The 15,853-nt window shown below is 62.7% G+C and overlaps 1 protein-coding gene across 1 annotated transcript in view; it reads right to left on the bottom strand.

Moving 5' to 3' along the window:
• Window positions 1-13,462, bottom strand: part of SLC6A18 (solute carrier family 6 member 18) — a 14,916-nt gene extending 1,454 nt beyond the window's left edge. The window contains exons 1-10 of the mRNA XM_032415175.1: window positions 13,303-13,462; window positions 8,777-8,917; window positions 7,880-8,017; window positions 7,112-7,293; window positions 5,506-5,616; window positions 4,564-4,676; window positions 3,344-3,472; window positions 1,702-1,858; window positions 965-1,169; window positions 484-643 (exon numbers count right to left, since the gene is read on the bottom strand). Coding sequence (XP_032271066.1) covers window positions 484-643; window positions 965-1,169; window positions 1,702-1,858; window positions 3,344-3,472; window positions 4,564-4,676; window positions 5,506-5,616; window positions 7,112-7,293; window positions 7,880-8,017; window positions 8,777-8,917; window positions 13,303-13,462 — 1,496 coding nt within the window. The remainder of the gene's footprint in view (window positions 1-483; window positions 644-964; window positions 1,170-1,701; window positions 1,859-3,343; window positions 3,473-4,563; window positions 4,677-5,505; window positions 5,617-7,111; window positions 7,294-7,879; window positions 8,018-8,776; window positions 8,918-13,302) is intronic.
• Window positions 13,463-15,853: the final 2,391 nt, after the last annotated feature.

The raw sequence follows: 15,853 nt of genomic DNA, 5'->3' as shown, positions 1-15,853 counted from the left end.
ACAGGCATGTGTGACAGGTGTGAGCATGGGTGTGAGCACGGGTGTGACAGGCATGGGTGACAAGTGTGAGCACAGGTGTGACGTGAGTGACAGAGATGGCGGGTGTGGAACAGTGGTGAGTCCAGGTGTGCGGTGGGCCAGAGTCAGGGGGGATGGACAGGACCTGTGCCGGGCCTCCTCAGAGGCCTCCAGGACAGGGTCAGGGCAGGAGGGCCCCGCAGTGGCCTAGTGTCCACCTGTCCTTGGCTTGAGGACTCTGCCCTGCGTGGCTGGAGACTGGCGGTCTTGCCGCCTGCCCCCACAAGCTGGAGGCCTGTGCAGCCGGGTGGGGCCGGGTCCTGGGCCGCGGGGAGCTGCCCCGAGTCTGTTTGGGGAGGGGCTCAGACGGTCCTGCCGCATCCTGTGCGGGCCGGGACGGCCGCTGCCGCGACACTCGGGGTGCGGGGAGCAGGAGGGCGGGGCCCTGAGGAGACGCACACTCACCGGCGCATCCCGTACACATAGGCGACCCCGACCGCCTCGAAGAAGGCGAAGATAATGAGGTTCAGGGGGGCGGCGAAGTTATCAAACACCTCTAGCCAGTAGTTGCCCGACTGGAGCGTGAAGCAGATCGCCGAGAGGAAGCAGAACAGGCAGACCAGGCCTGGAGGGATGGCGGCACCCCCTCGTCGGAGCCTGTCACCCTGCTCCTCCGGCCCTCCCAGCACCGTGTCCGGGGCAGGAGGACGCACGATGGGGGCTTGCTGTCCGTGGGCTCTGCCCCTGCCCGACCCCGAGGTCTCCCACCATGGCCCTCGTGGGATGCCGAGTTAGGGCAGAGCTGCCGGGACCGGCGCTGGGGGTGACAAGACCAGACCCAGGCTCCCGCTGGGACGCTCATGGAGGAAGGGCAGCAGTGGACAGACGGCAGGAGGTGGGCAGACAGGGAGGACAGGCCTACAAGGTGGGCCGGGCGTCCACTCACCGGTCAGGACCTCCTTGGGGACGGATCTGCGCATGACCCCCATATCCAGGAGTGGCGTGATGATGCTTTCCATGTTCCCGAACATGGATGACAGGCCCAAGGTGAACAGCATCCCGAAGAACAGCACGGCCCACCCGGGGGCCCCTGGCATGTGGAGGATGGCCTCCGTGAAGACAATGAAGGCCAGGCCCGTGCCGGAGGCACTCTGAAACATAAGCGCACGGGGCCCTCGCAGTGTGACATGCACCGGACGCCCTCCCCACCACCAGCACCAGGGCAAGGTGGTGGCCCTGCCCTCTCTGGCTACGCCACAGGCCACAGGTGTGCCTCCGGGGGAACAGAACCTTTCCCCTAACACCCTGCAGCTGGCAGGTGACCGTAGGCCCAGGGGTGTTGGGCTCAGGTGGATCACCCCCATAGCCAGGGGTCCACAGCTGCCCCTCGCCCCTTGGCAGCCGCCCGACTCCGGCCACAGCCCAGCTCTGTGACCCGTACTCTGCCCCCACCCTCAGCTCTGTGCACCAGCAACACCCAGTCTCCTGGGTCAGCCTGGCCTCCAGCCCCCTGGGCAGGGCCCTGTCGGACACATTGCATTTGAGGCCAGTCTTTCTGGAAGCTCAGCCCCACAGAGGCACAGGGCCAGCCTAGAGTCCTTTGTTCACAGCGCCAGGCCAGCCTGGGCCAGGTCGTGGAGAAGATTTGCAGCCGCCTGGAGCAAGGCCAGGCGCCTCGGGTACCTTATCCAGAAAGTCTTCCAGGTGGCAAACCTCCAGGGGGAGCCTGGCCACCCTCTCGGGCTGGGTGGTATTCAGGTGCAGGAGGACAGCAGCATAGTCGTCCCTGGAGATGCTCTGCTCAGGGAAGTCAAACGCATTGATGAGGTGGAGGATGTTTCTGCAGACACAGAGAGTGTACGCTAGCTGGGCGCGCTGCACCCTGAAACACCCAGAAGGATACCGGCACCTTCCGGAGGGCCGGACAGCACTCGCTGCAGGGACAGAGGGGAGCCCGGCCTGGAGGGGACGCTGCCCTCAGGGCACCGTGGGGCAGTGGCAGCCCCCTGGCCGCCCCGGGAGCGGCCCTGGTCACCCCTCCACCGGCCGCCACCAGCAAGTGCTCACTGGCCTCAAGGCTCACGGCTCAGCCACAGGCCCATGGGTATTCCCGGATCTTACTTTGCCTACTTGCTGAAATCTCTTTGTAACCTCGGAATTAGTACTCACGGCGCTTCTGGGGTTATTAGTGGCCGTGTGCAGAGCTGCCCAGGGTCACGAGCATCCTTACAGTCAGCTTAGGGCCATGGTGTTCGCAGTTTTATGCTGTTTGCTGGTGATTTTGCTGTTTAAAATGTCCCCTGAGTGCAGCGCGGCGCTGCTGTCTGGTGGCCGGCCCGCGTGGCGGCCGGCGCTGGGTCGCAGAGAAACCACGGCAGGGGAGCCTTGTGCAGGCGCGAGTCACGGCCGTTACTGTGAGCACAGACTTGTCCACAGTGCTTGGTGGAAACAGCCGGAAGTGCCGCCCCTGCTGCTCCCCAGTGGGGGCCACACCATCCACCACGTGGGCACTGCAGCCTCTCCGGAACATTCCAGTGGGTGCACACGCCCCGCAGCGCCCAAGCTCAGGCTGTGAAGCTGCTCCGTCTCCCCCTCCGCCCTCTGTGGGCCGTGGCCCTGAGCGTGGCCTGAGCGTGGCTGGCACAGGTGTCACGGTTGACGGGGCTGCCCTGGGCACTGGATGCCTGGCAGCATGCAGAGGGCCGAGCCTGCACCCATCCACGGGTCCGCCTGGCAGACCGCCTCTGGAGGGCTCTCGGTGAGCAGGAGTTAGCGGCCTTTGAAACACCGTGGTTCCAAATGCCAGGGCATCCTACAGCCTCTGTGGCCCCTGCTGTTGTGGCAGGTGGCCACACACTGAAAGCCTTCAAGTAAACAGACATTTATTCTCCCAGCTCTGAGACCAGAAGTCCACGGGAGCAGTGTCGGCCGGGCCACACGCCCCCCACCCCCCCGCAGCTCCAGGGAAGGTCCCTCCCGCCTCGTCCAGCTCCTGGCGCCCCAGCGTCCCTGGGCTATGGCCGCGTCCCTCCAACCTCTGCCTCCTCACACGGCCTCCCCCGTGTGTCTGCGTGTCCCTGCCTGTCTCTCGTCAGGACACATTGGATCAGCATGACCTCATCTTCACCAGAATCTGCCAGAGACCCCACCTCCACGTCGGGTCACGCTCTAGGCTGCGCATGGACTCGAACCTCTGGAGACTCTTCCCCCCCCCCCCACCCCCCTAAGGAAAGAAGAGGTGGTTGTGCAGGTCCAGGGCGTCAGGTAGTGTCTGAAGGCCGAGCTCTGTGGACACCCCGCCCTCAGCCAAGGGCACCGTGCTCACCTGTCCAGGCAACGCCCATGGTCGTTGGCTGCCTTGAATCCCAAAACAGAGAACACAGCGATGGACGCATAGAGGGAAGTCATGCTGTTGACCAGGGCGATGGTCACCGCATCCTTCTCACAGTTGTTCCTGGCAGACATGCGCGCTTAGGGCCATCTCCACGCCCCCCTGGCCCCCCCCCCGCACACGGAGCCTGCATGCCCATGACCCCCAGCGCCGGCGCTGTCCCCGCTAGTCTCAGGACGGTCTTGGACCCCCTTCCATGGTCCCCTCCCCACTGACCCCTCCCCGACCACACCTCCCTGCTGAGCCCCTCCTCCCTGAACACCCCTCTCTGCTGACCCCCTCCCCAAAGACCCCCCTCCCTGATGACCCTTTTCCCTCTGACCCCTCCCTGACCACCCCTCCCTGCTGACCCCCTCCCCACTTGCCCCTCCCCCAAAGACCCCCTCTCTGATGACCCCCTCCCCACTAGGCCCCTCCCCACCCACCGCAGCTCAAGACTGTGGGTGGTCTGAAACCCTCAGCCTCCACCCCTACCCCCAAGGCCTGGACACAGAGAGCTGAGGACAACATGGGGCATCCTGGAGCCTGGAGTGGGCTTTGCTGAGATGATCTCCACATGAGAAACACACACAAGCTACGTGGAGTGGGCTGAGGTTGTCACTTGTCAGGTGCAGCTGTGTGAAGCACCCACTCCACCCACCTCCCCATCCCTGCACTTCGGAGGGGGAGAAGTTCTGGCCACCATATAGAACCACGTTTGTTCAGATGGTCCCAACGGCTTGTGGCTGCCTGGTTTATGATGCGGCGGGTGACGCTTTAGTGCCCGAGCCCCTGGGGCTCTCACGGCAGGTGCGTGGTTCCCTCAGCGAGGTGGGAGCCCCGTGTCCGTCTTAGGTGACCAGGGAGCTGATACATGCTGCTTTTCTGGTCTTGTGCGTGACACATGCTTCCTGTTGGTCGGGGTCAGCCCCCAGTTATGGCCTGTTCCTGGGATTGAGTGTCCAGGCTCTCTTCCCCCGGAACACGCTAGAAGCTGCCATAAGGGCCCTACCCCCAGCTCTCCGTGCATGGCTGGGTAACTGGTAGACTCCCCGGGAGTCTGTTCCTATCACAAGTTCCTACCAGGCCACACAGGATGTTACTTTGGAGGTGCTCCGGCACAGGAGGCCCAGCCCCTCCGTTGGAAGGAACCCACCCCCGAGCCTGGTCCCTACCCGGGCGGGTTATAACTTGCAAAAGCAATGTGTCCTCCGAAGGCCAGGGACAGGGAGAAGAATATCTGCGTGGCTGCGTCCAGCCACACCCGCGGGTTCTGGAGAATCTGCACCTGGAAAGACACGGAATCCTGTTGTGCAGCAGACGGGGAGCCCACGGCCCCAGAACATTCCTAAAGCTTCCTCTGGGACGACTCTCATGGAGGGGCGTGAACAGCTTAGGATCACCAACGAGACAGCACGACCGGAATGGCAGTTCACACAGCAAGCGTGGCCTTGCTGTTCTGTGACGGCTTAAGTAAACCCACGGGGCGTTCTGAGAACTTGGCTGACAGACCGCTCAGGGCTGAGAAATGGGTCTGAGCGACTTGGGTGTGTTTCTTCTGCTCCTCTCAGACATGGTGGTTCTGAGGGACTTGAAGGGTCTCACAGTGGCTGGGACACGGTGCCCACGGGCAGACCCACGTCCACACCCAGTGCCCCCTTCCCTTCTGCTGTGCAGCCCCTGGAAACTCCCACGGAATGCTAGGGTCCTAGAGAGTGTGCAAGAGTCTAGGAGGGGTGTGGGCCCTTGGGTCCTGTGATTCCTTACCTGGTAGGGTGCATGCAACTTGCAAGGCCCTCAGGGGTATGGGGTGCAGGGCACTGGGGGGGCATCTGGGGTGGGGCTCTAGCTGGCTTCTCCCCTGAACCCCGCCAGCAACATCCCTCGGGCTACATGTCACAAACCAAGTCCTCCTTCTGCTTCCATCCTCTGACCCTGACCTCCTCCCCGAGACCCCATACCACCCTCCTCCTTGCCCTCACCCGCACGTGGCCCTGGGCAGCCTGGCCTCTGGCTAATGGCCATTCACAAGGCCAGGGGATGGAGCGAGCTGGGCTGGGCTCTGCCTCTGACTCATGTGTTCCTGAGCCTGGAGCCTGGACTTCAAACCAACTTACATCTGGAGTGAACAGGTAGATTAACCCTTTGACCGCCCCGGGCAAGGTGAGTCCTCTGATAAGGAAGATTGTCAGGACCAGGTAAGGGAACAGGGCTGTGAAATAAATTGCCTTTAAAAAAGACCAAATTGTTAGACTTTTCAGTGGTATCTGTCCCATATAAAACCTTTAAGAGGCAGGTGTGCCGTAAAGGCCTCCGTGGCCAGCCTCCTGTCACTCATCTGGGATTCCAGCTGAGCGGGGGCAGAGGGCACCATGGGGCATGTGGGCCCCAGTCAGGCTCCCAGGGTGTGGAGCTCATGGGGATGGTCACAGGCGGATTCATGTATACACTTGTGTCTGTGGGGCGTCCCAGGTGGGTGGGCCTCCCTCTTACCCAGCCGCCAGCCCTCCCCCTCCCCCTGGTGCCCACAACCGGCCACTTCACAAGGGCCTTGGGGCCACACACCTGCCCTCACCCGTCTCCCCAGCATAGGACCAGCACCCCCTCCTCAGTCGGATGTGGTCAGGGGTCTGCACACATGGTGTCTACACAGAATAAATCTGTAGACGATGCTCTTCCCTCACCACCACCCCCAAGTCCCCGAGTACAGACTGATGGGGGAGTCGCCCTGGTCCCCTGTAGGGACTTTAATCTCAGGGTTATTTGGAATTTCTGGTGGCTTGTTGGGCCTAACGTTTGCTTTGGTGTAATTCAGTAATTCTGGTCCTCTCAAGCGCAAAGACCTTCACGAGACAGTAACCATAACACACCAGCAGAGAAATTGAGCAGACACACGCCTGGATCTGTGCAAAAGGGCCACAAACGCGTGTTGGGAGCCACGGCAGGGAAAGGCAAGGAGCCATGTCGCAGGTGTTGAAAGGGAGGATGCGTGTAGCGCGGGGCCTGTCCGTGCCCCAGGAGGAGAGAGGGCACTTGGCACAGAAACCGCATGAGTAACACCTGACACATTTCTCCCCATCACTGAAGTCTCTTCAAAAGGTAGTAAACTGTTAAAACGAACATGCCAGGACATGTTTGCTGCTCACAGACTGTCGTAGTGAAATGTGACCAGCGGTGGGAAAGCGGAGGAAGGCAGCAGAGCGTGAGTGAGGGTCTCCTGCCTCATCCTGTGGGCAGCATTGCTCCCAGACGGACCGATGGCCAAGCCCCCCGTCCAACCCCGAGGGTAGAACAGTTACCGCTGACGATCCAACAGGTGGATACAGGGGGGTCACAAGAAACACCCAGGAAACGGGAGAACAGTGGGGACCGGTACGAAACAAACAGGATGGCCGACAGAACCCGGAGTAATCATCACACTAAATGTAAACGGTGTAAACAGCCAAACAAGGGCAGGGACTGAGCCTGGATAGAAATGCAAGATCCAACTGTGTGAGTCTACAAGAAACACACTTTAAACACAGAGACCCAAAAAGGGTAAAAGGAAAAGAACAGAGAAAACCTCCCGGCAGCGTCTGAGCAGAGCGTTCCCAGGTAAAGGTGCCCATCTCCAGGGAGCGCACTGGTCCTCACGCCTGCACCCTCCCAGCCCAGCCTCTGAGCCCGTGTGCGAACACCGAGCCGGAGGCAGCCGGGTGGTGGGATCCACCCGAGGGGCCTCACCTTCCCCGTGCTTTCGATGCTTCTGATGACACACAGGTACACAACTGCCCAGGACGCGGCCAAGCAGGCCAGCAGCGGCCACTGGATGGAGCCGTTGTCGCTGATGTCCGCCGTGATGTTCAGTGTCTGCCGGTACCAGAAGTAGCTCACGGGGCTGCTGGCCTGGCACTCGGCTTCCAACCCTGGAGCCAGGAGGGTCTGTCAGGGGCTGGCACAGGGCTCGGGCCTGGATGTGGGCTCACAGGCCTCTGCCCCGGACTGCAGTCTGCGTATAGCCGACCAGGGCTGCTGCCGGAGCACTAGGCACACCCGGCGGGACCCAGCCCCCCGCGGCCCAGGGCGTGCAGCCGGGGCTAGTGGGCAGATACAGGGAGCCTCCGGGCCCGGACTTGCCCCTGGGCTGCCTCGTTCAGAACGGGCCAAGCTCAAGTTAGTATCAGCAGAGGCAGGAAGGGAAGGAGGGTTAACACAGCTTCATGAGCCAGTGCAAAAGAGCGACTATTTCCTGGGCTGCGAGGACCTTCTCTGCTGGAGTGCATGGCCGAGGGCTGCACCGAGTCCAGCAAAAGCCGCCGTCCCGCCCACTCAGCCTCTCGTTGCTGGGCATGCCCGCTCGCGGCTGGGCTGTGAATACACGGAGTCTCTGGGGGCCCATCGGTGGTCAGATACAATGGGGTAAGGAGAACGGGACTTCAGACGTGCTGTTTAGGGGAGCCCATGCAGCGCCCGCGTGAGGCAGGGCGCTGAGCCTCCCGCCCCCGGCACCACCTGTGCGGTTGAGGTCCAGTGGGCAGGAGCTCCAGGGCAGCGGGTACTGGAAGGAGTTGAGCAAATACCACAGCACCCACGTCAGGACGGTGTTGTAGTACAGACTGACCAGGAAGGACACGGTGAGGCAGCCCAGCCCTGCGGGGAGGTGGCGGTCAGCGCCTTCCCCGCCTCCCTGGCCGCAGGGCTCCAGACACAAGCACCCCACTCCTGCTCCCTGTCATCCCCGAGGCCTCCCGCTGCCCGCCCCACTGCTGGCCCACATCTGGCCGCATGCACCCGAGGGCGATGCATCGTTTTCACGGCCATGGGGCACCATCCTCAGCTGGGCTAGGGTCTGCCTCTCCACTGGCTTCCCGGTGGGCCTCGTGGACAGTGCTGTAGCCACCTTGTGGGACGTGTCACACTGCCAGAGGGGCTGCTCGGACCCCCTCCCTGCAGCACCCACCTCACGGGCACTCCAGGTGTCAGCCTGCCCTCTGTCCAGGACTCCCTGGACACTCTCAAGCGCCCAGGATGCGTGGGCTCGGCGCCCGAGGGGACATAGTCCCCGGGTGATCTGGGACAGCTTGCTGCTCCATGGGGCTGGGCCTGCCGCCCCCTCCTGCACCCTGAGCTCACCCCACGCAGCACCCTGCACCCAGGTCCCTCCTTGGGCTTTGGGGGAATCAAACAGGGCCTCCTGGAAGACGAGTACTCAGAGCATGAGCAGACTTAGCTCCCGCAGGGACGCTGCCCCACGCATCTCCCTGCGCTATTAGATCTGGACCCCTCTCCTGCAGGGTCAAAGCCACGGAATGTGCACTGGAGTGACGAGCTGATCCATGGCACACACGGGACCTGCAGCCCTCCACCCTCCCCACAGCTCCGGGCAGGGGTCAGAGGCAGGCAGCCTACCCACTCCGCCCAGGTAGGGCGAGATGGCCGTCCACACTCCGATGCTGCCTCTCCGTAGGCGCTGGCCGATGGCCAGCTCGATGTAGAAGATAGGGATTCCCTCGAGGACCAAGGCGATGAGGTAGGGGATGAGGAAGGCCCCTGCAAAGACACAGTGGTCATCGGAGGGTCGACGGCTGCATGGTGGGCCTTGGGCCGAGGGAGATGGGTCTGCACGCCGGACACCTGCTCTGCTGCTCTTTCAAATCACTTGGCAGCATCCCACCTTGTGTGGCTTTGGGGGCAGGTTTCATGCAACAACGAGCAGTGGTGTTCCTACGGGGACACCCCTCATCCCGATGATGGGCCCTCCTGTGACCTGGGGCTGGTCTGTGCTCCTGGCAGGATGTTGGAGAAGGTGGACCTTTGAAATGGTCTCTCGAGCTTTGTGCCTGAGTGGGGGCTGGGACCCGTCTCTCTGTGCCTGGGCATGAGCATCGCCCCTGAACCAGCGTCCGGATGCTGGGAGGTGGGCACCCGTAGCCGCGGTGGGGTGAGGCTCCGTGGTCCCCCAGGGGAGCACACACTGACCACCTCCATGGGATCGATGGGAGGACCACACCTTTCTGCACTGGGAGCTAGCAGCAGCGGGAGCAGGAGAAAAGGCCACGGGTGTGAGGAGTGAGGGGCCCACAGCCCCGAGCGGCCCCACCAGATCGCCTGGGGGCGCCCGTGGGGAGATGTCGGCTCCCGCATCCCACGGGACTGTGGGTGTGCTCATACTGTTGGGGGAAGGGAGTCCCGGTACAGTTGGGAGCTGCATTTTCTTCCTGTTAACTGCAGTGTGTGGGCCTGCAGGCCCTAGATGCTCCAGGACCGACAGCCGCTGCCCTACCTGCACGCACAGGGCCGGCCACGTCAGGGAACGTGCTCCTGCGTGTCCCCGGCTCGGCTGGCCCGGCGCGGGCCCGGCCTCCATGAGGGCTAGCCTCTCCCTGGGATTCTGCATCACGGTCAGAGGTGTTGACACAGAGCCGGGGCCCTGGAGAGGGCCGGTAGCCGCTCCACCACATCAGCGTCTGCACGGGACACCGGTGTTTGGGGCAAAACAGTGCCTGCTGGTGTCGTCCACATAGCGGCAAAACCGCAAAGAAGCGTGAAATAACAACGTGGAATCCTGGGAGACTTGGCCTCGAGGGATGCGCCGGACGCCCCAGGGACGACCAGGCACCTATGGGCAGGGGCTTGCAGCTGGGGCTGTGAATACAGCCTGACCACTTCAGGGAGCTCTGAGCAGGGACAGGGGCCAATCACAGGCCAGGGGCCCAGGGGCCCGATGGAGGAGCCCGCCCCAGCCCGCCCTTCTCCCTGTCCCACCCCACACGCACACGCACTGTGGGGTCTCATGCACCTCCCAAGCACCCTTGGGCCTTGAGCACACACCTTTGGCATGGTAAGGACACATGGGGCCGGCTGCCCAGCCCCGGAAGTGGGTGCATGGCCGTCAGACAGGGGCTCTGGGTCCCAGGTGTTTGACCCACTGTCTAGAAAGGGCCTGCAGGCTCCAGGCCGGCCAGGACCCACGGACCCCCTGCTCTGCAGGAGGGTCCCAGCCAGCAGGCCCAGGGCAGGGACCGCCGGGAGGAGCAGTCCAGGGGAAGGGAGGAGTGTTTCTCCTTGTAGCAGACCTGGTGCGGCCGACTCAGCCACACTTCGGAGAGAAGAGGAGGGAGGAGCTCTGTGATTACAGACGGAGACCACACAGGAGCGTCGCTGTGTGTTAGGTGCATTTTAGCCCCATCCAAATCGCGTGTGGACCGTGACTTGGATAAAACCCAAGCCGGTTTGGAGGAGGGCCGCCAGTCGCAGGACGAGCCAGCCGTGTGATTAGAGAGGTGGGACTTTGAGCCCTACTTCGACGTCCAGGTTGGGGAGAGGGCCTGGAGACTGCTCATCACCCAGCTGATGATTCCGTCAACCGTGCCTGCAGAATGGAACCTCCATGAAAACCGTAAGCCACGGGGTTTGGAGAGCTTCCAGGCTGGAGGACACGGGAGTTGCTGGAGGGCATGGTGCCCAGAGAGGCGGGGGGCCCTGACACCCCCACCCTGTGCGTCCCTGCCACATGGCTCTTCGGAGCTGTATTCTTTATAAAAGCCCGGTGCCGGCGAGCACACTGTTTCCTGGGTCTGAGAGCCCTTCTAGCAAGTTTTGGACTGAGGAAGGGGATATTGGCGCTCCTGGCTTGTAGCACAATCAGATGGAAGCTGTGGGCAACGCGGGCACCCGCTGCTTGAGCCTGGATTCTGCAATGCAGGCAACACTGTGGACTGAGCCCCGTGGGGTCTGCGCTCGCTCCAGGTAGATCGGCAGAAATGGGTGAAATTATGATGCCGGGATTGGGAGGATTGGTTGATGTGGGCAAAACCCTCACACGTGTGGCGTCAGACAATGAGAGGAGTTTTTTCTCCTCGGGAGAAAGGTGGGGTGGTGAGATCGGGGCGCACACACCCACGCGGTGGGTCTGCGAGAGCCCTCGGCTCACCACCGGCCCGAGGGGTGCTGGAAGTGAGGCACACTGGTCCCGTCTGCTGAGAAAATGTCACGGAGAAAAGGGTCTGTCTGACCGGGACGGCTGCAGAGCCCGGCACTGCTGAGAATCCACAGAACGAGACACCCCGAGGTCGTCCCGGAGAGAAAACGAAGGACAGAGAAGACCAGGGCAGGTGCCTGATAAGCTGTCTCTGCGGATGGGATGACTTGGTGTTGCCAAGTGGACATTTGTCCCCAGACAATCTAGAAATGCCACGCGACGCCCGTGAAACCCTGAGAGTCCTCCGATGGCTGACACAGAACCGGGCCAGGAGAGGCGTGGGAGACTCGCCCCGCGGGAGGGACATCTGCACTGCCAGACTAGGGTCATCACGTCCATGCACGGCTCTGCCGTCTCCACAGAGCCCACGGGTGCCGAGGTCGCAACACGGCCGTGCGGAGATCGCGGGCCGCTCACTAGATGCCCCACATGTGTTGCCATGGACATGGTTGTGAATGATTCCCGGGCCGGAACTGTAGACCCCAGCAGGTGCCTGGAGGGTCCCTGGGTGCCCGTGTGCCGGCCGCTGGTGGGGTCCACGCCCTGACCGCGGGCGCGGACACTCACCCAGAAGCTGCGTGGAGGTGACAGAACGCCCTGCAGGTGCACCTGAGTGTTCCCCCCAATTCTGTTACAATGTTGCCTTTAAGTCTTACCTTAGAGAGAAGCCCACAGACCTGCGTAACCACTAAGGACAGAGAGAATATTCACCGTCAGGGTCATGAGTTTGTGCAGAATAAAAATGCAATCGGTTATCTGCTCATCTTATTATCAAATAATCAGAGTCGACGTGAGACAAAAAGGTTGTTCTCGCACGTGAGGGGTGCTTGTTAGGAAAAGTGTGAGTTTTGAAACTTGAATATTTCATGACATTTCATGAAGTGCTTCACACCTGGAAACAGGGCCTAAAAGAAGTATTTAAACAGCAGGGGTCCCCCCAGCCCATGAGCACAGGTGTGACGGGCTGGTCCGGAGGCCCTCGGGCCGGGCAGCGCCAGTACATGGGTTCCGGAAGTGACGTTCCCGGGACAGTCCCGGCGCATCGCAACGAGGAACGACGGCCAACCGGCTCCGGTCAGAGCAGGCTTTCCTGACCTGGAGTGACCACCAGCACGCGGGCCACCGCTTGGCGCCCGCACATGCCTCTCCTGATGCACAGGGCAGCTCGGGGGCCCGGAGAGCAACCCAAGGCCCACGTGCCCGCCCAGCCCCAACCCCGTGGGGGCTCTGACGCCTCTGGGCAGCGGTTCCTGGAGAGACGTCTCCTCCAGCTGCTTATAATCAGGAAAAAACAACAAACTGCAGGAAGCGGGTTCCTCATGAACAGGGAGCCACCCCGGCGCTGCCCTCGCCTGGTCTGCTCTACAGCAGCTCCCGCAGACCCCCAGCCCGCACTCCCCCGGCGCGGCCTGACCGCTGTCCGCCCAGCACGGCCAGGAGGGAAAGGGGCCAGGACGACGCCCCATCAGCCGCACACAGACCTTCGTTTCTGCCCTGTTCCTGGTGGGAGCCAGGGGAATCGCCCCCACATTTCCAGCCAGGGGCCCGGTGGATGCAGGATTGCCCTGGAGGGCTTCTGGGGGCCTCAGGTCTTACGTGTACAGAGAGGGGGCTTGACGGCAAGCTGACCTGACACTGAGACCCGACGGGCCCCAAGGTCGCACCCCAGAAAAGGACCGGCCTAGCCTGGGTGACATTCGGTGTCCCCTCCCCAGGGTCGCAGGCGACGGCTGGGGCTGGCTTGCCAGGCACCACCATGGACTCTTGTGAAGGGAGGGGGTGCCCTGGCCGGGCACAGACGGGGGGTAGGCGGCCTGGCCCGGGAGCACCCCACAAGCTACGGTGAAGAGCTCCCCTGAGCCCCAGAAGGCCGGGTGGCCGTGGGCTGGACCTCCACGACACAGGCTCCCCGGGTCGCGGGGGTCGATAACGCGCGGGCCGCGGGGCGGCTCACCTCCGCCGTAGGTCTGACACAGGTACGGGAACCTCCAGATGTTGCCCAGGCCCACGGCGAAGCCGAGGCAGCTCAGCAGATACTGCAGCTTGCTGTCCCACGCCGGCCTCTCGTCCCCGCGGCCGTCCCCACGCGGCTCCGCGCCCCCGGCGCACGCCATGCCCACCGCTGGCTCCTGCCCGGGCTCCATGGAACCCCCTGGACCTCCGTGTGGGAGCCCCGAGTAGTCCCCTCCGTGTACCTTCTCATTATTTAAAGGAAAACCAGTGGAGCCAGTTAATTGATAACTCGGGCCAGGCTCTTGCTCTCCCCCGGGCGGTCCCTTCCTGACCCCACGTCCTCTGCCCGCACCTCATTTCGTGCCCAAGGCAGACAGCCGGGGGCCTCCTGTTCCCCGTGGGGGACGAGCCAGGACTCCCAAGACCGCAGCTCATTTAGCTCTTTTATAAAAACCATTGATCTTCTAATCAACCTTCTGATTCTGGGACAATTGTAGACTCCCCTGTCGCTGTGAGGAGTGACGCAGAGCCCTGCGTCCTCGCCCGTTCCCGCAGCGGCGGTGTCTTGCAAATATCTCGGCCATGTCACAGCGGGGATGCGGGGGTGATAGGCCAGTTCGGCACATGTCCATCGCAGGGAGGGTCCCTCCTGTCCCCTTCATGGCCACACCCGCCCCCCTCAGCTCCTGCCCCTCCTGCCCCGCCCGCTTCCCATCTGTTCTCCGTCGCTACCCTTCTGTCCTTTCTAGAACGTTCCATAAGCAGAGTCCCCGTGTGTGACCTCGGGTGGGCCTGCTCCTCTCAGCCGTGTTTCCCAGCGACCCAGCCGTGGAGGCGCACGGTGTGTTCACCCCACAGCGGAGGACGGCTAGTGCCCGGGGAGGGACCCGGGTGCGCTGGGGTGTGGTGTTCGTGTCTCAGCCACGTTTGGTCTTCAGAGATTGTGTGACCCTCCGGCCGGTGGCACTCTCTTCTGGGGAGGTCCCCCCTCACCCCTGCGTCCTGCGGCACCTGCAGGGGTCGCACTCAGCCCAGGCCCCAGCAGCACCCACCACGTGCAGGGCGGGAGCCTGTGTCCCAGAGGGGCTCCCCTGGTGGGGCGGGGCAGGGGCAGGAGTGGGAGGGCTTCTTCTCTTCCCCCCCAGCGGCCACTGACACCCTGAGGCAGCGGGTGGGACAGCGTGACATCCAGGGCCACGGGGCGGGGGAGCTCAGCCAGGCTGGGGGACGTCCGAATCGTCCCCCCCGCGTGGGCTCCTCCTGCGGTGGGATGGAGCGCGATGGGCTGACTTGGTGGACTCAGCCTGGGTCTCCCGTGGGAGCTCCTGGACCCGTGGACGCCCGGTGGGTGCTTCCAGGACAGGCTGGGGCTCCAGATGTGAAATTCCCACTTCCCGGGACGCTGGTCTCACACAGGCCCAGATATGTGGGTCGCAGAGGTGTGGGTCCTGGTGGACACACTCCCACTGACTCTATTGGGTGGGAGGGAATGTGAGAAAGGGGGGGGAAGGCTGGGAGGGCAGGAGTGTGGCCCCCGGCCCAGCCAACCTGACCTCAGCAGGGCACCACGGTCCCGAGCCCAAGGCCTGCCCACCACCTGCCCTTCGCAGGGCCACACGCCATGCCCGGGGCTCTGCGGACACAGCCACTTGGCGTCATGACTTCTCCAGAGAAAATCTACCCCCCAACCAGAACCGCGGTCCCGCGAAGCCCTGAGTGGGGCCCCGCTGTTTGCTCATCCCTCTGCATTTAGACAACATTTAGGACAAGACTATGAAACAGTGATTTATTTAGACAGGTACACATTATGCTTACAAATCACACATTTCCAACAACTTGCAAATATGCCACATCTGTGAAACAAGGCGCCTGTCAGGGGACAGAAGGACTGGATGAGTCCCCCTGGGCCACACCCGCCAGTCTCCTCCCCACGTGCCCAGGACGGTGTGGTGTATCCATGGGGGGCTGCTCAGTGTTCTCTTAGTGGGGGTGGGAAAGCTTTCAGAGGAGGGTGGAGGCTGGAGTGGGGTGGGACGGGGGGCCCCCGGCAGGTACATGCCATCATGGTCCTGCATGGCGGGCTGTGAGCCCCCTGAGGTTTCTGTAGGTCATGGCATCTAGGTGACTGGCGGCATAAGAGGACTGGACATACCAGTGTTGAAGGTTCATAGTGGGGCTGCAGGGCTGAACTCTGTGTCACCGCGGGACAGGAGGCAGTGGGATGGGGACAGGGCCCTGGGGCATCTGAGTAGGGGGGACATGGCTCCGGGATTCACCCTCCACCCAGGTCCCCACCCCTGCCCAGCAGATGCTCAGAAAGTCCAGTTCAATGTAAACTTCCAGATTTTTCCATGGAGAGTGGATGTGAGCTCATTAAAATAACCACCCCATGTGCCAAGTGACTTGGCCGAGATTGACTGTCGAATCCCGGTAAACAACCCTTCACCGAGGGGCGCCGAGTGGATGGGCTTCCAGATCCCTGCCATGCTCGGGATGCACGGATTGTCCTCGACCTTAGTGGCTGTGGCCGAGTTACCCTATAACCTGCCTTC

Source organism: Phoca vitulina, unplaced genomic scaffold (genome assembly GCF_004348235.1).
Source record: "Phoca vitulina isolate PV1807 unplaced genomic scaffold, GSC_HSeal_1.0 scaffold17, whole genome shotgun sequence".
NCBI lineage: Eukaryota > Metazoa > Chordata > Mammalia > Carnivora > Phocidae > Phoca > Phoca vitulina.
This window is presented reverse-complemented; position numbering and strand designations above follow the sequence as displayed.